Genomic DNA, 18378 nt, shown 5'->3' on the forward strand with positions numbered 1-18378 from the left:
CGGTCGAGAGTGCTGGAGGACACGCCCTGCGGGAGCGCAGGGCCCTCATTTCTCCCGACTGCCCCGCTACCCTCGTGTCCCCAGGCCGAGGCCCCCCGCCCGCCCGACGGTGCCGGCTGGGAGGGGAGCCCAGCACGACCCCGACGACCCGGCAGCTGGACAGGGGACCCCTCGCCGGACCCGCCCACCACCGAACAGCGGACCGCATCTCGGCGTCACCACCACCTGTTGCACCACCCACGCCCCACCGCCCCTTCCCCCTGGCTTCAGTCCGGCGGCCTTGGCCCCGCCCCGAGCCCCCATTGGTCGGGAGCGGAGGGGGCGGGGCCCGACGGCGGCACGCGGGACCCACGGGCGGCGGAGGCGGGCGCGCGGAGCACACAGCAGCTCCAGCTGGAGAGGCGCCGTCGGATCTGCGTCGTCCCGAGCGCAGACCGGAGCTCGCCCGCCGCCCCTGCGGCTGAGCGGGCCTCGGCAGCAGCCGACTGACGGCTCGGCCGCCACAGACAGATTGGCCGCCAGCCCCCAGCTCCCGGAGGAGCCCCTGCCGCGTCCACGCCGCCCGAGCCCAGCAGGTGCTGGGAAACCGCAGGCGAGCGCGCCCCGTGCGGCCGACCCCGAGCCCCGCCCGCCGTTCGCCGTCCGCCGTCCGCCGTCGGGGCGGCCGCGGCCCCGGTCCCCGCCCGGCCGCGGAGCGGATGCGCGCTCGCTGAGCGCCCGCCCGGCCCGGCCATGGCCGCGCGCCCCGGGTCGCTGTGGCTCGTGGGCCTGGCGCTGTGCGCGCTGAGCGGCGGCGGCCCCGGCCCGCGCGCCCCGGCCGGCTGTCCGGCCCGCCGCCTGGGCCCGCGCGAGCGCCGCGACATGCAGCGCGAGATCCTGGCGGTGCTCGGGCTGCCCGGGCGGCCCCGGCCCCGCGCGCCGTCCGCCGCCGCCCGGCTGCCCGCGTCGGCGCCGCTCTTCATGCTGGACCTGTACCACGCCATGGCCCGCGACGACGACGAGGACGGCGGCCCCCCCGAGCGGCGCCCGGGCCGCGCCGACCTGGTCATGAGCTTCGTCAACATGGGTGAGTGAGGCCGTCGGGGTGGGCGTCCGGGGCCCCGGTAACCATACGACCAGACCACCGGGTGGACGCGCGGGTGCGGACGGGTCCAGGGGACCGCCTTGGCCGGTGCGCGCCCCTTTGATCGCGGCCACGCCCCCACAGCGGGCTGGGAATGCGGAGCTCAGGGCGGCCGAGTCCAAGGGCTGTGGGCCCCGCTCACTCCGACAGACGCGAATGTGAGTCCCATCGATGTGCGCGTTCGTCCCGCCCCTGGAAACACCCAAGGGTAGGAATCATCTCATGTCGGGTGGACCGGGCAGTGCCAGGAAGACCGTGTGGTCCTGGGGAGACGGATGAGTAAACAGAACGGGATGCTGCCACAGTGATAAGGGCAGTACTGGAGAAAGGGACAAAGTTCAGCGTGGAAAGCCCCGGTGACATCATCAGAGTGCCCAGAGCTGAGATGAGAGCCCAAGATGTCATGAGTCCACAGCAGCCCGTTCCCTGGCCAGAGCCCCAGCCCCTGTAGGTGAGGGTGTGGCTGTCAGGGCAGCGGGTGGGGAAGGAGTGGACTCTGAGCTCAGTGGGGCCGTCGGCGGTCTTGTCACCCTGAGCGCAGCACCTGGGAGGTGGCTTGGCATGCTGTGAAGGTCCAGGCTGTGGAAGGACATGGTGGGCAGCTCGGACGCCCCTCCTTCTCCCACACAAAGCCCAGCCCTTCCTCTCTGCAGAAACTCTGTACAAGTCGTGGAGCCATTTATGGTTAGTTTTCAAAGATGTCTTTCCTATTATTAAGTGCTCTTTAATCTGCAGTCCTTACTGCCCCCTATCCGCTTTGCCTCCTGTCTGTGGGGTCAGGGCTGGAGCAGACACCAGACTGGATCTGGGGGCACAGGGACTACAGCTCAGGCTTAGATGGGAGAAGACCTTTGCCAAGGCCAACAGCCTCCCTTCACCCACAGCGTCACTCTTGACCTCCCCGACAGCCCTGTTACCAGACATGATCTTCATCCCTATCTCCCCGATGAGGACTTTGAGGCTCAGAGAGACAATGTTATGCCCAGGATAGCACAGCCTCTCTGTGGCCCAGTCAGGACAGGAGGTAGCCCTACATCCACCTCCTCAAGGAGCTGATATTTCTTTCTCCTGTCAGGAGGGCAGGCTTTCAGGGTGTAGAGAGCTTCCAGAGGGGTTTAGGCAGAGAAACCCAGGGGATGGAGCAGCGGCAGGTTTTGTGGGGTCTTTAGCCATTTGCTTCCTGCACTGGGGCAGGCCGAGGGGACAGCCAAGGAGGCCTCTGTCCCCCCCCCAGCCCCGAGCTGGTGGGTGCCTGAGGTGAGGGAACAGCAGGAAGCGGCTGTTAACCTCTACTGAGAGCCCGGTGCCAGGCACAGGACTTGGGCCAGTGAATGCCACCTTCCTGGTTAGAGGGCAGGGTGGGGCACGCGGGATAACAGAGACCATGTGTAAAACTGAGGCCTGTCCTCAGAACAAGCTGACCTGGGGCTCAGAACCAAGAGGGGCTGTAGATACAGTTATCCTGAGAATGTCCCCAAGGGAGCCATCCGTTAGTGAGTCACTGCCCGGCCAATGTCCTGCTTCCCCTGCATCCCATGGTCAAGGCGCACACAGCCTTGGTGGGAGCTGCTGTTGTGAATCAAGCATCACCCTTAGTTCAGACACATCTGATTCCTCTTGTGCCTCTGCTGTGTGGTCTTAGGCACGTCCCTTGTCCCCTTGGAGCCACAGATCCCTCCTTGTAAAGTGGGGCTCCTAGAGATCAACGCATCGTCAGGGTTGTTGTGTGTTCAGTTGATAGATGGGAGGAACAGAAAATCATGCCTCTGGTTGGTGAGCCTGGGCCTGGTTGCTCCTGACTCCGGTCCCTCCCAGCTGCTGGCCAGCCTTGGTTGGATGTGTGGGAATGTCCCACACTTCTTTTTTTAACCTTTATTTATTTGTTTTGAGGGGAGGGGGGAGAAGAGGGAGGGGCAGAGAGAGAGGGAGACAGAATCTCAAGCAGGTTCTGAGCTGTCAGCACAGAGCCTGATGCGGGGCTCGAACTCACGAACCATGAGATCGTGACCTGAACCAAAATCAAGAGTTGATGCTTAACTGACTGAGCCACCCCAAGCCCTTTTCATGGGCTCAGAGAGGTTAAATGGCCAGTCCAGGGCCACACAACGCATCCATGACATCATCCAGGGGCTGTGGATTCCAGATGCCAGCTTCTTCCCACGCCATGTCTGTGTGTTTCACGAAGATCGAAGGCCTCTGACGCTGTGGGATTAACAAGCAGATCTTTGTTCAGTGGAAGCCCGGTCTGTGGGCGGGCCCAGCCGGCTGTCAGAGGGCCTCCTTTATTCTGATGTGCTAATTGCACTAGTACAACTCCTTCAATTTGAGTAGTTTTAACTGGTAATTACCTGGGCTGTGGGGGCGGGGGGATTAGACACCTACCAGGATTCTTTCCTTGTTTGGAGGCCCAGGCCCCAGGCCCCTGAACCACCACCGAGACTAATAGCAGAGTCGCTATGGTGTCAGCACCCACGCCCAGGCTCCCACACCTGTTGCCTCCAGCTCCACCTCCTGTTGGCCTCATCCGGGTCCTGAGAAGCCAGACCTGCTGCCTGCTGGGCCCCTGACCATCCATGGCAGCCTGTGGGACCCAGAGACCTCTAGCCTCCCACAGGCCTCTGGCCCGTGGGTTAGGCCTCTGTACCCAGGCAGGTGCTGTAGGAAGCCCGTGTCATGGCTGACAGTGTCTCTGTAGGGAAGCCAGGACTACGGTCAGAGCTGGGGCCCCTGCCTGGCCTGTCAGTGAGTCTCCACCTGTATGCTCTTGGCTGCCCTTGGTCAGGACACGGTAATGGGGGCCGATACCTGTCCTGGGTGTCCCCTGTGCTCACGGAGTGGAGAGACCTGAGCTGGGAGGCAACACCCAGGTTCTTGTACCGCCTGGGCTCGCCACTGAGTCCTTCCTGTCCCAGGTCACCTCCCTTCCCTCTCTGGGCCTCTTTTCTCATCCAGTCCACAGCGATGGTGTCAGAAAACACGGGGCCTCCTGGCCCTGACCCCGTGGCTCCGTGTTGGAGGCACCTCCTCATGGCACCACCCCGTCCCCTGGGCTGGAGCATGGGTCTGACTGGCTGCTCCCTGGGCGCCTCAGGCTGGCCCAGCCCGCGGGGAGGGAGGAATGAGGCCAGAAAGACCAACTCCACACATTGGTCCTGGTCCTTCTCCACCTCGAGCCGCTGGGCCAGCAGGTGCCGTGTTCCAGGTTGAGAAACTGAGGCACAAACAGCCCTAAAGGCAGAGGTCTAGCCAGAAATGCATCAAGCCATCTTCACTTTTGTGGAGACCCTTCTCTGACCAGACTAATTTATTCCCGTGCCTCAGGCAGCCGAGGACAGGTGGTGTTGACCTGAGGTGCTGGATTTGGGAGAGGCAGGGCTGAGTGGGAATGAGGGACCTGGCCCACGTCCTGCTCAGCCCTGTGACCTTGAAGGTACTTCCTTTGGTTCTTTACTAGGGAACTCTCTCATTTCTCACGAATTCACTCAACAGTCATGTGGTACCTGCTCTGTGCCAGACATAGTTCTTTCTAGTTCCTGGGATAGGACAGTGAGCGAAACAAAGTCCCTCCCCTTGCGGAGCTGGCCTCCTAGTGGGGAGCAAGGAATAAATACTTAAGCCACAAAGATGGTTGTCTAGACCACTGGTCTAGACAGTGACCCCCCCCCCCAGGGGGGCTCTGGAGCCCAGGAGCGGATAGACAGTGGGAGGTCAGACAGGACCTGGGTGGGGGGCTCTAACCTGTGCATCTTGATGCCACCACCGAGTCTCAGTGTGATCTGGGCTCTTCAGGCCACCTCTCAGAGCCTCAGTTTCGTCCTCTGTAAAATGGAGACACTCGTGTAAAATAGCCCACCCTGCAGGCTGTTCGGGGAGTGTGTAAGATGGCCCCTGGTGAGGACCCTGTGCTCAGAACCTCTGAGTCTGTCTCTTCATCTGCATCACACTTCAGGTCACATCTTTGTTTTGAAAAGAGGAGAGTGAGGCTCCGAGAAGTTAGGTGGTTTTCCCAAGGCCAGCCAGCAGGTCAGCTTCCTGTCTGCTCTGCTCTTCTCCTACATAGACACTGCCTCTCCGCCCAGACCTGGGCCTGGCCCACCATTAGGTACAGTAAGTGTTGCCGAATTCGACTGTCTTTGAATGTATGTTATAAACTGAGAATCCTGTTTTTAAAGTGGTTTTATTGTTTGGGGATTACAAAATAAGATATGCTCATGATACCCTTCATACCACATTGAAACTTGTGACATGGGTGCCCCTGGGCATCCTTTTCCCACTAGCCCAGTGCCTCCAGGCAGTCACTTTTGATTTCTATCACAATGCATTCATGTCACCTCTCTTTGGTCCCCTTATACCCGAAGCCCTACTATATATACTTTTATGTCTATCACTTAATATAATTTTTTTGAGATTCATCCCTGTTATCTTCCTATCTTTAGTTCTTTAAGTTTTTTGTTTTTTTTTTTTTTTTTAAGTAATCTCTACATCCAGGGTGGGGCTCGAACTCATGATCCCAAGATCAAATCAAGAGTTAGATCCTCTGCTAGTGAGCCAGCTGGGCACCCCTGTAGCGCTTGTTTATAATTGAATTGTATTGCATTCTGCAAGTATACCACATTTGTCCATTTTTATTAGTGGATATTGAGTTGTTTCTAGTTTGGGGTTATGAATAAAGGTGCCCAGAACGTGCTCACATGGATGTATTGAGCCTATATTTTAATCCTGGCTGTCCCACCTGGGAGCTGTGAGATGCTAGACAGGTTCCTGTTAAAGTCTCTGAGCCTCCTTTCTTCACCTTTAAGAGCAGGTGAATGAGGCCTATTCCCAGCACTGTGAGGGGAGGCTAGCAGATGCTGGCAACAGCAGGAACTTAACTAACAGAGAACTCTGTTACATTTCACCTGTGCCTTTGCTCCTTTCATACCCTGTGCATAGAACATCCCTGCCTCCACCTCTTAAAGGGGCAGGCAGGAGTTTCCCACCTCCACTCCTCTTCAAGAGACAGGCTCCTTCTCTGATGAAAGTCCCACCCCACCCCACCCCCCCCCCCCCCCCCCCCCATCGTGTGTATTTCTCTTAGGATTTGAGTCACTTTCTGCCAGTCTCATTCAGGGCCATGTCTCGCCCCTATTTTACTCCCTGGGAAACCATGAACGACCTGAGAACAGGGACAGATCTGAGTCTTTGGGGCACCCCCACCCCGTGCACCCCATCCCCTGCATGGCAGGCACTCAGGGCAGACTGGTAAGGTTGAGGGAGGACGATCACAGCTGGAGGCAGGGAGCTGAGAGCAGGGGCGGGAGCCTGGGCCTGGTCGGTGCAGCAGAGCAGGGCCGTCCTCACTGTCTTTGTGGAGGCTGACAGCGGGTTCGGCATCTCCCTGGGTGCTTCCTGGGACCTCCAGTGCCCCCAGGGCCCTGCCTGGCAGAAGGTGGCTTCAGCAGGCATTCTCAGGGGGGCCCCCATTGACAGGAGAACCTCATTGACAGGTGACCACCCCCCATCCCAGTATCACCACTTGGAGGGAAGCTAGGGCCACTCATTTTACCTCAGCTGCAGGTCTGAAAGCCCACACGAAGGGCCCTCACCTGACGTGCGACCCCTGGCAAGTCTTTGCCCCTCTGGGCCTCAGTTTCCCCATGTCTGCAGGGTTGCCCTGGAGGCCTTTCCAGCTCTGACCAAAGAATGTGCCCACCCCTGCCCACTGATGGGGCTCCTCCAGGGGTGAGGCCCAGGGCAGGGAGGTACACCCAATCCATCTCCTTACGGAAATCCATTCCCTACGGGAGAGAGGGATGTGTCACTGTGACCGCATCTTTCCGGAAAAGTCCCACAGTTCAGTTCTTCCCCCGGGTTTGCACTGGGGAATCGTATCCTTGCTCAATCTCCTCGGATCTATTTTTGGCCTTGACAGACTTGATGTGGGGGAGCGTGCGGGTGTTCCCTTTTAATTTGGGGTCTGAAGCCGTCGGAGGCCTGGACCAGCAATCATGAGTGCAGAATCATTTATGGAAACAGCTCTTGAAAAAAGTCGGTAATGAAAACTGACTAAAAATACCTTAGAAATGGAGCTTTGGCCTCCTCTGGGAAGCACTGAGATTTCTGGGTGGGAGGAAGAAGCCCTTCAGATACAGACTTGGTAGGTGGTCCATTCTGCAGCCCCTTGGTGGGCCTGCACCGGCCATGGAGACCTGGGTCTTGTTTTAGGTCTGAAGGGGTGGGGGGCCCTCGCCCTTGCCACGAGCAGGACCAGCCAGACAGGACCCACACACCTGCCTCTGGGACCCTGGGGAGCCTGCCCTCCCCCTTAGCAGCCTGGCCATGCAAAGGGGGGCCAGTCCCAAGGCAAAGTGACAACGTGAGTGGCTTCTGATGGAGGCACACTGTGACATGGAGGCCACTCCAGACCGGCAGCATGGCCAACCCAAGGGGCAGCGGCTGCTGGATGACGAGCTGTTGTCCCGGGGACCTTGGGAAGAACCAGCAGACACATCCCCTCTCTGGGCCCCCAGAACACAAGGAGCTCAGTGGAAGTTCACTGAGAGCTTCCCGTTTCCACCCCACATTGTGCAGTCCTGCCCTCAATTGTGCACCATCCAAAAGGGCACATGGAGCAGAGATGGGGACCCCTGGGACTGGGGAAAGGGAGAGGCTGGCAGGCTGATCTGTGTGGGTTCGGAGCAGGACAAGAGGAGAGTGGCCTTTGGACCAGGCGGGATGGGGGCAACTCAGGAGAGAGCGCTTTGGGGAGGGTGTCCAGGGAGGGTGTTTGCAGCCAGAAGGCCGAGGAGGTCATGAGGTTGGGCCAGGTCAGCTCAGGGGGTCCTGGAACCAGAGCTTGGGCTCCTCCCAGGGGCCCTGTGGGGCTGGGGAAGGGTTTGAGGGCAGAAAGGTCAGATTTCTTTTTTTAATAGCTACTCTGAGCTGAAGGAAAAAGATGCTTTTTGGAGTCTTACTATTTGGTCAGAAACAAGACAGATTTAGATCATCCGGATACCTCTAAATTTTGTCTAAGTCACAAAAATACCCAAAGTTTTTGTTGGTGTTGGGCTGGTGGACTCAGGGTGAGGCATCTGGAGATCTAGTCCATGAGTGGTGAGTGCAGAGCCTCAGACTTAGAATGTATTTGGCGACCGTGGTGGTCAAGGACATCTCCTGCACACAGTGGGTCTTTCCCACAAATGTGGAGAGCAGGGGTCATTTTATCAGAGGCTGTAGGAGAAGACCACAGATCCAGGAGTCCTGTGATTGTTTATTTTCCTGGAGCCACAGTAATGGAGTTAAGAAAGTAAAGTCTTTGCTTTCCCATGTAGAGCTTTGCAGAAAATAAGGTACCTGTGGAAACAGGGCTGGCCTTGTCCATCCCCAGTGGTGGGCCCATGCCTGCCAAACCTCGATGGAGCTGGCTGTCAAGAGCCTCTCTTGGCTGCTGGCTTCCAATCCACCTCACAGGGCCGTGGACTATCATAGCATCAAGAACTGGTGAGTTTTATCAAATTCTTCCCAGGTCACAAAGCCTCTTTGAATCCCTGGACAATACCTTAATCAACGAATCCATTAGTATCACTGGTAATAATACATATTGACACCATGTTGTCCAATTTGATGTGCACAGAAATGGATATCACTTCTGTAGTATTCTTCTCCAAAATCCATAACTTCAGTCTAACGGGAAAGCATCAGGGGCACATGGGTGACTCAGTTGGTTAAGCATCCAACTTCAGCTCAGGACATGACCTCACAGTTTGTGAATTCAAGCCCTGCATTGGGCTCTCTGCTGCCAGCACAGAGCCTGCTTTGGATCCTGTGTCCCGCTTTCTCTGCAGCTCCCCTGCTCTTGCGTGCTCTGTCTATATCTCTCTCAACAATAAAGATTTTTTTTAAAAGGAAAGAAAATGAGATAAACCAAAAGAGCTAGCTAGCACTCTTTAAAAGTGTCAATGTCATGAAAGAAAAGCAGAGTCTTAGCAATTGTTACAAATCAGAGGAGACCCAGGAGACCTAACAATTGAGTGCGATGTGGGACCCTGGGTTGAAGTCAGGTACACTTAAACGATGAATAGTGGAAAACCTGGCAAAAGTCTAGAAAAGACTATAGTTAATAGCACTGCGCGATATCAGTTTTGTGGTTTTGGTAATTATGCTACGGTCTGATTACGTACAATGTTATTAGCGGAAGCCGAGTAAAGCGTGTAGGGAAAGTCTCTGTACTATTCCTGCCAAGACTTTTCTCTAAATCTAAATCATCTAAAATTATTTCAAAATAAAGTTAAAGGCATCAAGTGACTCACACGCCCCTCCCTGCGTTTTCCCCAGTCCCATCCTGGTCTTGACATCCATCACAGCTGGTCACATACAGTCGTCTTGTTTGCTGCCCGCCTTCCCTGCAGCCCTATGAGCGCCATAACCTCCGTGGGGGCGGGTCACCCTGTCTCACTGCCTGCAGCCTCCCCATTGCCGTGCACAGCGCCTGCATCCAATAAGCCCTGTTTCCAAATGTGTCGAGTAAATGAATACATTTTCCTGGATGTCACCAGGAAAAATGAATGGAAAAAGTGAGCGTTTTTAGAAAGCCTCCTGAGCATGTGTAGTCAGGAGTCCTCTCCCACAGGCCCAAAAGTGAAATTATGGGAACGTTAGGAATCCCTGGCCCAGATGTTGCAGATTGGAGAAATCGTTTACTTCCCAGAAAGCTTGCTGCAGGCATCAGTGATCCCCCTCAAGGCCACCACAGAGAGATGATTCCTGGCAGGACATATCTCATGTGGCTGGGGTCCAGGACCCCCTGCCCCTCAGCCTGTCCAAATCTGCCAGGGGACCGGGAAATGAACTTCCCAACCCTGCAAGCAGTAGCAAAAAAAAAAAAAACAAAAACAAAAACAAAAATTACTGGGAAAACCCAAGAAATCACGTTGTACGGACTTGGCCTTTCCCATAAATTCCCTCTGCAGACTATCGACGAGAGCAGGGGTGTGGGAGGCAGCAACAGGCCACTTCCAACTTGATTTTTGTGCCATTCTTTCAACATCAGATGGCGGAGGTCCACCCTGATATAGTGGAAGGAGCCCAGATGGGAGTCAAGACCCTTGGGTTCCCTCTCTCTGTGTGTATAAAAGTGGAAGGACAGTGTGTGCAGTGACCTCTGTCCTTGGAGCTTGGGTGTTCTGGACTATACAGCACATTCATAAAGGGTCAGTTTCTGCTTTTTGCCCGAGCCAGAGTAGCCTCAGTGGTGATTCTGAGGGGCTGCCTCTCTATGCCTGGGCATCTTTGGGAGATTCCAGATTCCCCAAGGGGAAGTGGAGGCTGGGCAGGAAGGTGCACTATGAAGGAAATGCTCCTGAATAATACGTTAGAGGCACTGCCTGGACCATAATAACCAAGTACCTGCTGCAGTAGCAAACACGGCCTTTTGCAGGTACATTTGACCCTGGATCAAATGACCATCTTGCAGATGTGGATACTGAGGCCAGAGGATCAAGTACCTTGACAGGTCAGGCAGGTGAAAAGGAGGCACCTTAATGCCATCCAAATGTGTTTCAGTTGAATTGACATATTTTTATGTTGTATAATCTTTTATTTAGAAGAAGAAAATTGTATGTCCTCCTCTTCTCCCCCATGGCTCAATTTCACAAACCCACAATGGAAGCTGGGAACTGGGGTCAATGCAGGTACATGAGGCTCTCTCGACCCAGCACACCTGGCCCCCCAGGTCAGCACGGGAGGGAGGCCGCAGGGTGAGGAGCTGGCGGGCTCACGGGTTGTGCCCCGAGTCCCCAGATCCAGCATGAAATCAGTGTCGGGACTGCACACGGAGATTCCCAGGGGCCCCAGGACCCGCCCGTCAGCCGCCACTGGGCCTTGGGAGCAAATACATTTATGATGCTCTGAGAGGACACAGGTGAAGGGTGTGACTGAGCCACCCTCCTTCGCTCTCCGTGCCGCACCCTGTGACAGCCAGCAGCCTAGACTTACGTCATCCTGCACGACCGGGATTACACCGCCACATACCAGGGGTGGTCTGTGCAGTCCTCGAGTGGATGGAAATTGTCACCAAAGCTGTGCGTGTGTGTGAGTGTGAGTGTGTCTGTAGGGGGGAGGGGACATGCGTGTCCATATTCTTGGCGTGCATCGCTCGGTGAGGGTCCAGAACCCTGCCCTCCGCGCTCTCTGCCTGTGTGGGAGGACCCGCATCCGCTCTGGGTCATGCTGCCTCCGCAACAGCCTGGGCCACGGGTGGGCATTTGCCGCGTGTCCGGCACGCTGTCAGAGGATGGACGTTCTGTTTCTTCTCCTCCTCGGCTGGGGATGAGAAGCCCGTCTCCTCCTGTCCACATGTGCGTCCACGGGCCCCACCCAGCCCAGCTGTTTGTCCATCACCAGATCAGGTCCTCACCGTGAGGACGGGAAGTACTCCCCACATCCGCCTCCGCCACCAGCCCGGTGACTTGTGGTCACTGAGCCCAGTAGCGAGAGAGAGAGAGTTTTTAAAAGACTCACAGACATGTAATTAAAATCTCAGTGTTGGGTTTTGAGGACGGCGCTGGGCGGCTCCCACCCCGGCTTTCCGGAAACACAGATTTGTGGTGTTTGAAAGTGACAAGAGGCTAAAGTAAGACGGTACTAAATATACTGTCCTGGGCACTTCCGGGCAGCTGGGGAGATGTGGGATTGACTCGCCACCCACAGCCTCCTACCCAGACAGTCCAGCCTCGCCACCAGGCCGCCCTGGCTCCCCCTCCAGCCTGCGCTTCACCTGCCCCTCCACACATACCTTCCTCCCCACCCCAAACCACACTGCGCCCCTGCTGCCCAGAGCCCTGAACCCCAGCGGCCAGAGGCACAGCCCACGCTCCTGGGCCAGAATTCCAGCCCTCCGCAGTCAGGCCACAGCCACTCAGGGCCCGTCCCCCACACTGCTGCTCTGTGGACGCCCCAGCACCCCACACCGGTGCCTCTGGGGTCCCCTCTGCCTAGGATGCCTTCCCTGCCACCTTCTCCACCCGACAAGACTCTGTCCCATCCTTCAAGGCCAGTTCAGATGTCCCCTCCTCCGGGAAGCCTGCTCAGATCCCACCACACCATGGGACTGTCCAGCTTCCCCAGGCCCTGACCAGGTCTCTCCAGGAGCTGTCACTCCTACCTTGCTACTCCTTGTTCCTTTCTGAGTCTCCCTCCGGCACTCCTTCTTCCTTCCCCTTGTCCCCAAACGGGGCCTGCCATCATTGCACCCTTTGCTGTGTTTTATGGCTGTTGTTTCCCCTGCTGGCACAATCTGTTCCTCAGCCCTAGGCCTTTGCTCAGGCTGGCCCCTTTCTTGTGCAGTGTCCTCCTCTCTCGACATATCCGCTCTCACCCCTCAAGGCCCAGCCCGTGTCAGCTGCAAAGGCTCCCCCTCCCCAGGCTTCCATGCATGTACATCGGCAGATTCTGGGCAACCCCTGGCTCAGAAATGCACTCAGTTATGTCTCTTCACCCTTACGTGGCCCTTTTCTGCCTTGGCTCTGATGTCCGTCTTCCCAGAGGAGGGACCTGACCTCTACTTCACCCAGGGTCCCAGCGCCAGCAGGGAATGGGGATGGCAGGCCGGGTTTGGGGCTCAGGGGCCAGAAGTGAAGGCTGCTCTCGTTGAGCTGGTGTATGCTGGGTCCTCTGCAGACGCCTCACCATGTAGCCCCACTGAGCCTTCTCAGCACCCAGCGGGCGGAGCCTGGGAGCAAGCCCCTTTGCAGAGGAGGGGGCCGTCACCACCCAGGCTGCCTCGGCCCCCAGCTCCCACCCAACTCCGCCCACCCCCAGCCCGAGCCCAGAACACGAGTGACCGCCGGTCCCGCTCTGTCTTGCAGTGGAGTGCGACCGTACCCTGGGCCACCAGGAGCCCCGCTGGAAGGAGTTCCGCTTTGACCTGACCCAGATCCCAGAGGGGGAGATGGTCACAGCCGCTGAGTTCCGGATTTACAAGATGGCCAGCACCCACCTGCTCAACGGGACCCTGCACGTCAGCATGTTCGAGGTGGTCAGAGAGCAGTCCAACAGGTGCCCGCCCCACGCCCCGCCTCCCGGTCGAGCCTCTGTCGGTGTATCGGGCCCAGCCCCGGAGGGGACATGTCCCAGAGGCCAGAAGGGGAGCTCCCTGGAGAGCACACCCCCAGAGACAGAAAGATACTTGACCCCAGGCCTCGTGTCACTGTGGGGAGTGACCCAGAACCAGTCCTGCTGCAAGTCCGTGGCCCGCTGTCCTGGGGCAGGACCTTGGGCAGGTCACTGAGCTCCTGGGCCTCAGTTTCCACATCGCTGCGTGGGCGCAGTAACACCTTTGTGGGGTAGATGCAGTGAGATGAGGACAGTGAGGCACCCGGCCCGAGCCAGGCAGGCGCCCACTCGTGGTCCACAGGAGGGCCCTAGAAACACAGAGGCAGCTGTGCCAGCCCTCGGTTAATTGTTCTTTCGTGTCCACAGGGAGTCTGACTTGTTCTTTTTGGATCTTCAGACGCTCCGAGCTGGGGACGAGGGCTGGCTGGTGTTGGACGTGACAGCAGCCAGTGACCGCTGGTTGTTGAGCCGGAACAAGGACCTGGGGCTCCGCCTCTATGTGGAAACGGACGATGGTGAGGCCCAGGGTTGGGCGGCAGACCTTCTCCCCGGGGGCTCCTCTGGGGCTGCTGGCAGCCGAGAGGGCTGCAGCCCCCTCCCTGGGCCCTGGAGGCCTGGTCTTTCTCAGCCCTGCGCCTGGGGTGACGATCCCTGCCCCGCCGTGGGGGTCAGCGGGGTGCAGGGGCCAGGTTCCCGCAGCAGGGGCCCCCTACCCCAGTGCTCTCCCTCCTCTCCTTGTGCGGAACCCACGCTTGAGCTGCTGAGAGAGAGTCTGTGTTTTCCCTCTCCAGGAGCGACCTTGTAGGCTGGGAGGTCCCCTACTGGGCAGGGCAGGAGGGGAAGCAGTTACACCCTCAGACTTGATCAGAGAGGCCTGGGCTTGAATCCCAGCCCTGCAGCGCTGTCACTCGGTGACCTTGCAGGATACTTACCTGCTAAGCCTCCGTTTCCTCATCTGTAGAATGAGGATCACACCTTCATTCGTTCCATAGGTATCTGGGGAAGAGCCTCCGTTATGGCTGGAGGTGGGATGGAGAGGCCGAAGGTGGGCACAAGATTGGCGTATCTGAGCTGCAGGAAGGGGCGGCTGTGGCTGGAGCAGGGGGGACCAGGGCAGATGGGAGAGGAGACTGAGAGCTGGCACGGCGCATTCTTTTTTTTTAAGATTATATTATTTTTTAACGTTTATTTATTTTTGAGAGAGAGAGCGTGAGCCAGGGAGGGGCACAGGGGGACAGAGGATCCAAAGCAGGCTCTGCACTGATGACAGAGAGCTGATGTGGGGCTCAGACTCATGAACTGAGAGATCATGACCTGAGCCAGAGTCGGACGCTTAACCAACTGAACCAGCCAGGGCCCCCAAGATTTTATTTGTAAGTAATGTCTGCACCCAACGTGGGGCTCGAACTCACAACCCTGAGGTTAAGCGTCGCATGCTTTACCAACTGAGCCCGCCAGGCGCTCCGGGCCCTCTGTGGGTAAACCAGGGCCTGGTGTTGGAGCGTGGGGGGTAGCTCACTGTATTTCATAGCAGTGGAGGATGGCAGGATCTGAAAAGAGCCCCCTGAAAACACCCCCCCTTCCCCCCCAAGGAGGACATCACTCCACCCCTCAGTGTGACAACGCTTAGCGACCTGCTTCCCAAAGTACAGTCGGGACGGGGTGGGGGAAGTAAGTTCACAGAGGAGAAAGCTGAGCGTACTGCCTCGGCAGGTGATCAGGGTTCACGTGAATGTCACGTACCTCCCGTGTCCCCTTGACATGAAGGGATGGGAAGGGCCCTTCATCTCGTGGCCTTCCCCCCAAAACCCACACCCCGTCTAACCGTGAGAAAAATCCAGACAAACGGAAACTGAAGGACGTACTGCAGAGTGCCCGTCAGGTCCTTCTCCAAACCGTCATAATTACAAAGCAAGTCTGAGCTCGTGTGAGAGCCCAGAGGCGCCTGAGCAGTTGTAGCAGCTGACGGCCATGTGGGATCCGGGCAGGGACCCTGGAAGAGAGAGAGGACATGGGGAGGACCGGCGAGATCCGAATATATCGTGTTAATTTATCATATTGGTTCATCAGTTGTGACAAATCCAGGCCCTAACGTAAATGTTAACATTTCCCTGGGGAAACCGGCTCTGGGTATCCGGGGACTCTGGGCTGTCGGTGCGATTTTTCTGTAAATCTCAACTAGGATAAAATAAAACCTTTCTCCGTATGTATCCAGAACGGCCCGCCCCTGACGTGAGCAAGGAGGGTGGTGTGTGGGGGACAAGAGCGCCGTCACAGAGGCTCAGGAGCCACCCAGCGTGCAGGTGGAGTGGGGAGGAGCTTGTTGGTAGCGGCAGAAATGGAGAAAAGTGGGCAGCGGAGGAATCACGGAAAATGTGGAGTGAGCCAGGGGCCCATTTTTAATAGATTTGTGTCTGAATGAAAGAAGAGGAGGGGGCAGGTCTGAGGCAGCAACCCCAGAGCACTTTCTTTGGCGGTGAGGTCATTGGGAGCCCTGGTAGACGTCCAGATGGCCGGTCACCCAGGGCAGGTGAGCGCGGGGGCGGGCGGGGCAGGTGTGGGAAGCGCGGCCGTCTGGGTGGCCTGAGGGCCAGGGGACTGGAATAGGTCACCCGGGAAGGGGGTGGTGACAAAGAAGGAAGGGGACCACCCAGAGTTGGGGGTGTCCGACAGGGAGAGGTGTGCCCGGAAGGGGCCCCGCGAAGGACCTCCCTTGCCCCCGGGGCTTTGGGCTGGACACAGGCGGCCTTGCCGCCAACCCCGAGGACTCAGGGTCGCGTCTTCCCCTCAGGAACGCCGCTGCCTCTGCAGCGGGGGACGCAGGGTCCGGAATCCCCTTGGGGGAGGGGCCCCTTGTTGTGGGCAGGGGCGCCGGGGCCACCCGGTGTGAGCGTCACCGCCCCACGCACCCTCCCTGCTCTGTGACGAGGTGGTGGCGGCCGGTGTTGGCCTGTCCCCCACTGGTCTCAGTCCGGGGCCTGGAGCCGGAGTGCACAATGACCGTCCTCCAGAGGCTCATGCGGGCGCTCGGGCACTGCGTTCCCGCCAGCCGCTGGGGGCCCACGCTGGCCGAGGCCGAGGGCGGTGTGCACGGCCTGGCCACCAGCGCTCGCGCCCGCGCCAAATTCTACGCGGATCCCATGGAGGCCGTCAAAGACATCGTGGACAGGGCCAAGATCATGGTCAGCGGCTTCGGGCTCTGCGGGATTCCAGAGAACCTGATTCAGGCGCTGCTCCGCACGCGTGTCAAGGCTTGACCGTGGTCAGCAGCAATGTGGGTTGGACGATTTTGGGCCGGGCCTGTTACTGGAGGCCAAGCAGATCGCCCGCCTCATCTGCTCCTACGTGGGGGAGAACACGCTGTGCGAGCGCCGGTACCTGGCGGGCGAGCTGGAGCTGGAGCTGACGCCCCAGGGCACCCTGGCCGAGCGCATCCACGCCGGGGGCACCGGGGTGCCCGCCTTCTACACGCCAATGGCCTACAGGACCCTGGTTCAGGAGGGAGGCGCCCCCATCAGGTCCGCGCCCGACGGCCACATCGCCATCATGAGCCAGCCCCGAGAGGTGAGGGAGTTCCACTGGCACCACTATCTTCTGGAGTAGGCCATCACTGCTGATTTTGCTTTGGTGAAGGGGTGGAAAGCCGACCACGCCGGGAACGTCATCTTCAGAAAAAGCGCCAGGAATTTCAACGTGCCCATGTGCAAAGCTGCGGAAACCTCCGTGGTGGAGGTGGAAGAAATCGTGGATGTGGGGACCTTTGCCCCCGAAGACATCCACATTCCTAACATTTATGTCGACCGCGTGATTCAGGGAGAAAAACACGAGAAAAGAATTGAGCATCTAGCCCTCAGGAAGGAGCACGATGAAAAAGCCGAGTCTGCAGATGACCCCGGGGCCCGAATTGTCAAGAGGGCAGCTCTTGAATTTGAGGATGGCATGTATGCCAATCTGGGCATAGGAATCCCGCTCCTGGCCAGCAACTACATCAGCCCGGACATGACTGTTCATCTTCACAGTGAACATGGCATCCTGGGCTTGGGGCCGTTCCCACCCAAAGATGAGGTGGATGCAGATCTCATCAACACGGGCAAGCAGACGGTGAGCATTTTTCCCAGGGGCTGTTTCTTCTCCAGCGATGACTCATTCACCATGATTCGAGGGGGGCACCTCAACCTCACCATGCTGGGAGCCATGCAGGTCTCCAAATACGGTGACCTGGCTAACTGGATGATACCCGGGAAGAAGGTGAAAGGCATGGGGGGGGGGGAGGGGATGGATTTGGTGTCCAGTCCCAAGACCAGAGTGGTGGTCACCATGGCGCACTGCACCAAGGCCAACGAACCCCAAATCTCGGAGAAGCATACCATGCCGCTGACTGGGAAGCGCTGTGTGGACCGGATCATCACTGACAAGGCCGTGTTCGACGTGCACAAGAAGAAAGGCCTGACGCTGATTGAGCTCTGGGACGGGCTGACCGTGGACGACGTCACAGAGCACGGGCAGCCCTTCACCATGTCACCGAACCTCAGACCCATGCAGCAGGTGGCCGCCTGACCCGGGAAAGGAAGCCCTGGTAGAGGGTGTGTTTCATTTTCGCCGCTGCCTCTCACCCAGAGGGGGTGTCATCACGCCTGTCCGTTCGTCTGACCGGTTCTCCTGGCGTCTCAGACTCGGCTACCGCCAGACAGACTATTCTCTCAAGAGGAACATGGCTTTAATTAAAAACAAAAGGAGATCTTTGGTGTTGCTCTTGCATGTTCTGTGAGTCCTGAGTTAGGTCTGGTTCCGTCGTCGGGCACTCAGACGCCCTCCTCACTGTGATGTTTACATTAAATTCCTGCAGCTCGGATGATCCCACAGGAAGGCTTTCACCAAGGAGCCTTCTCTCCGGAACGAGCCACGCAATGTGGGGGGAAGTGATGAGGGAGGAGTAACCACCCCTGTATCCCCAAGGCTCCTTCCAGTGTCAGCCCCTGCAGCTGACCCCCCTCCAGTCCCAGCAGGATCGTTCCTGAGCGGTGCCTCTAACGTGTCCGGTGCATTTGTTTGTGGGAGGTGATGTCATAGATCAAAGTTTAGTCTCTGGACTGATTAGTTCAACCAACTTGGCCCGGGGCCCCAGGTCTAGAGCCCGGCTGTTTAAGGGCTGACCTTTGCCAGCT

At 58.0% G+C, this 18378-nt stretch overlaps 2 protein-coding genes across 4 annotated transcripts in view; both read left to right on the forward strand.

The window, feature by feature from the left end:
* The first annotated feature begins 699 nt into the window (after positions 1-699).
* BMP8A (bone morphogenetic protein 8a) overlaps positions 700-18378 on the forward strand; it is a 31749-nt gene continuing 14070 nt past the window's right edge. For all 3 annotated transcript variants that reach the window (XM_045035596.1, XM_045035595.1, XR_006584195.1), the window contains exons 1-3: positions 700-1066; positions 12967-13156; positions 13580-13728. In XM_045035596.1, coding sequence (XP_044891531.1) covers positions 733-1066; positions 12967-13156; positions 13580-13728 — 673 coding nt within the window. In that variant the 5' untranslated portion in view covers positions 700-732. The remainder of the gene's footprint in view (positions 1067-12966; positions 13157-13579; positions 13729-18378) is intronic.
* On the forward strand, positions 15768-17953 carry LOC101088562 (succinyl-CoA:3-ketoacid coenzyme A transferase 2, mitochondrial). Its single transcript, XM_011284765.4, is given in 3 exon segments — positions 15768-16462; positions 16465-16491; positions 16494-17953. Coding segments are annotated over 3 exon segments (1557 nt in total). The 5' UTR covers positions 15768-16209; the 3' UTR covers positions 17771-17953.

The sequence above is a fragment of the Felis catus genome, chromosome C1 (assembly GCF_018350175.1).
Source record: "Felis catus isolate Fca126 chromosome C1, F.catus_Fca126_mat1.0, whole genome shotgun sequence".
In the NCBI taxonomy this organism is placed as follows: Eukaryota; Metazoa; Chordata; class Mammalia; order Carnivora; family Felidae; genus Felis; species Felis catus.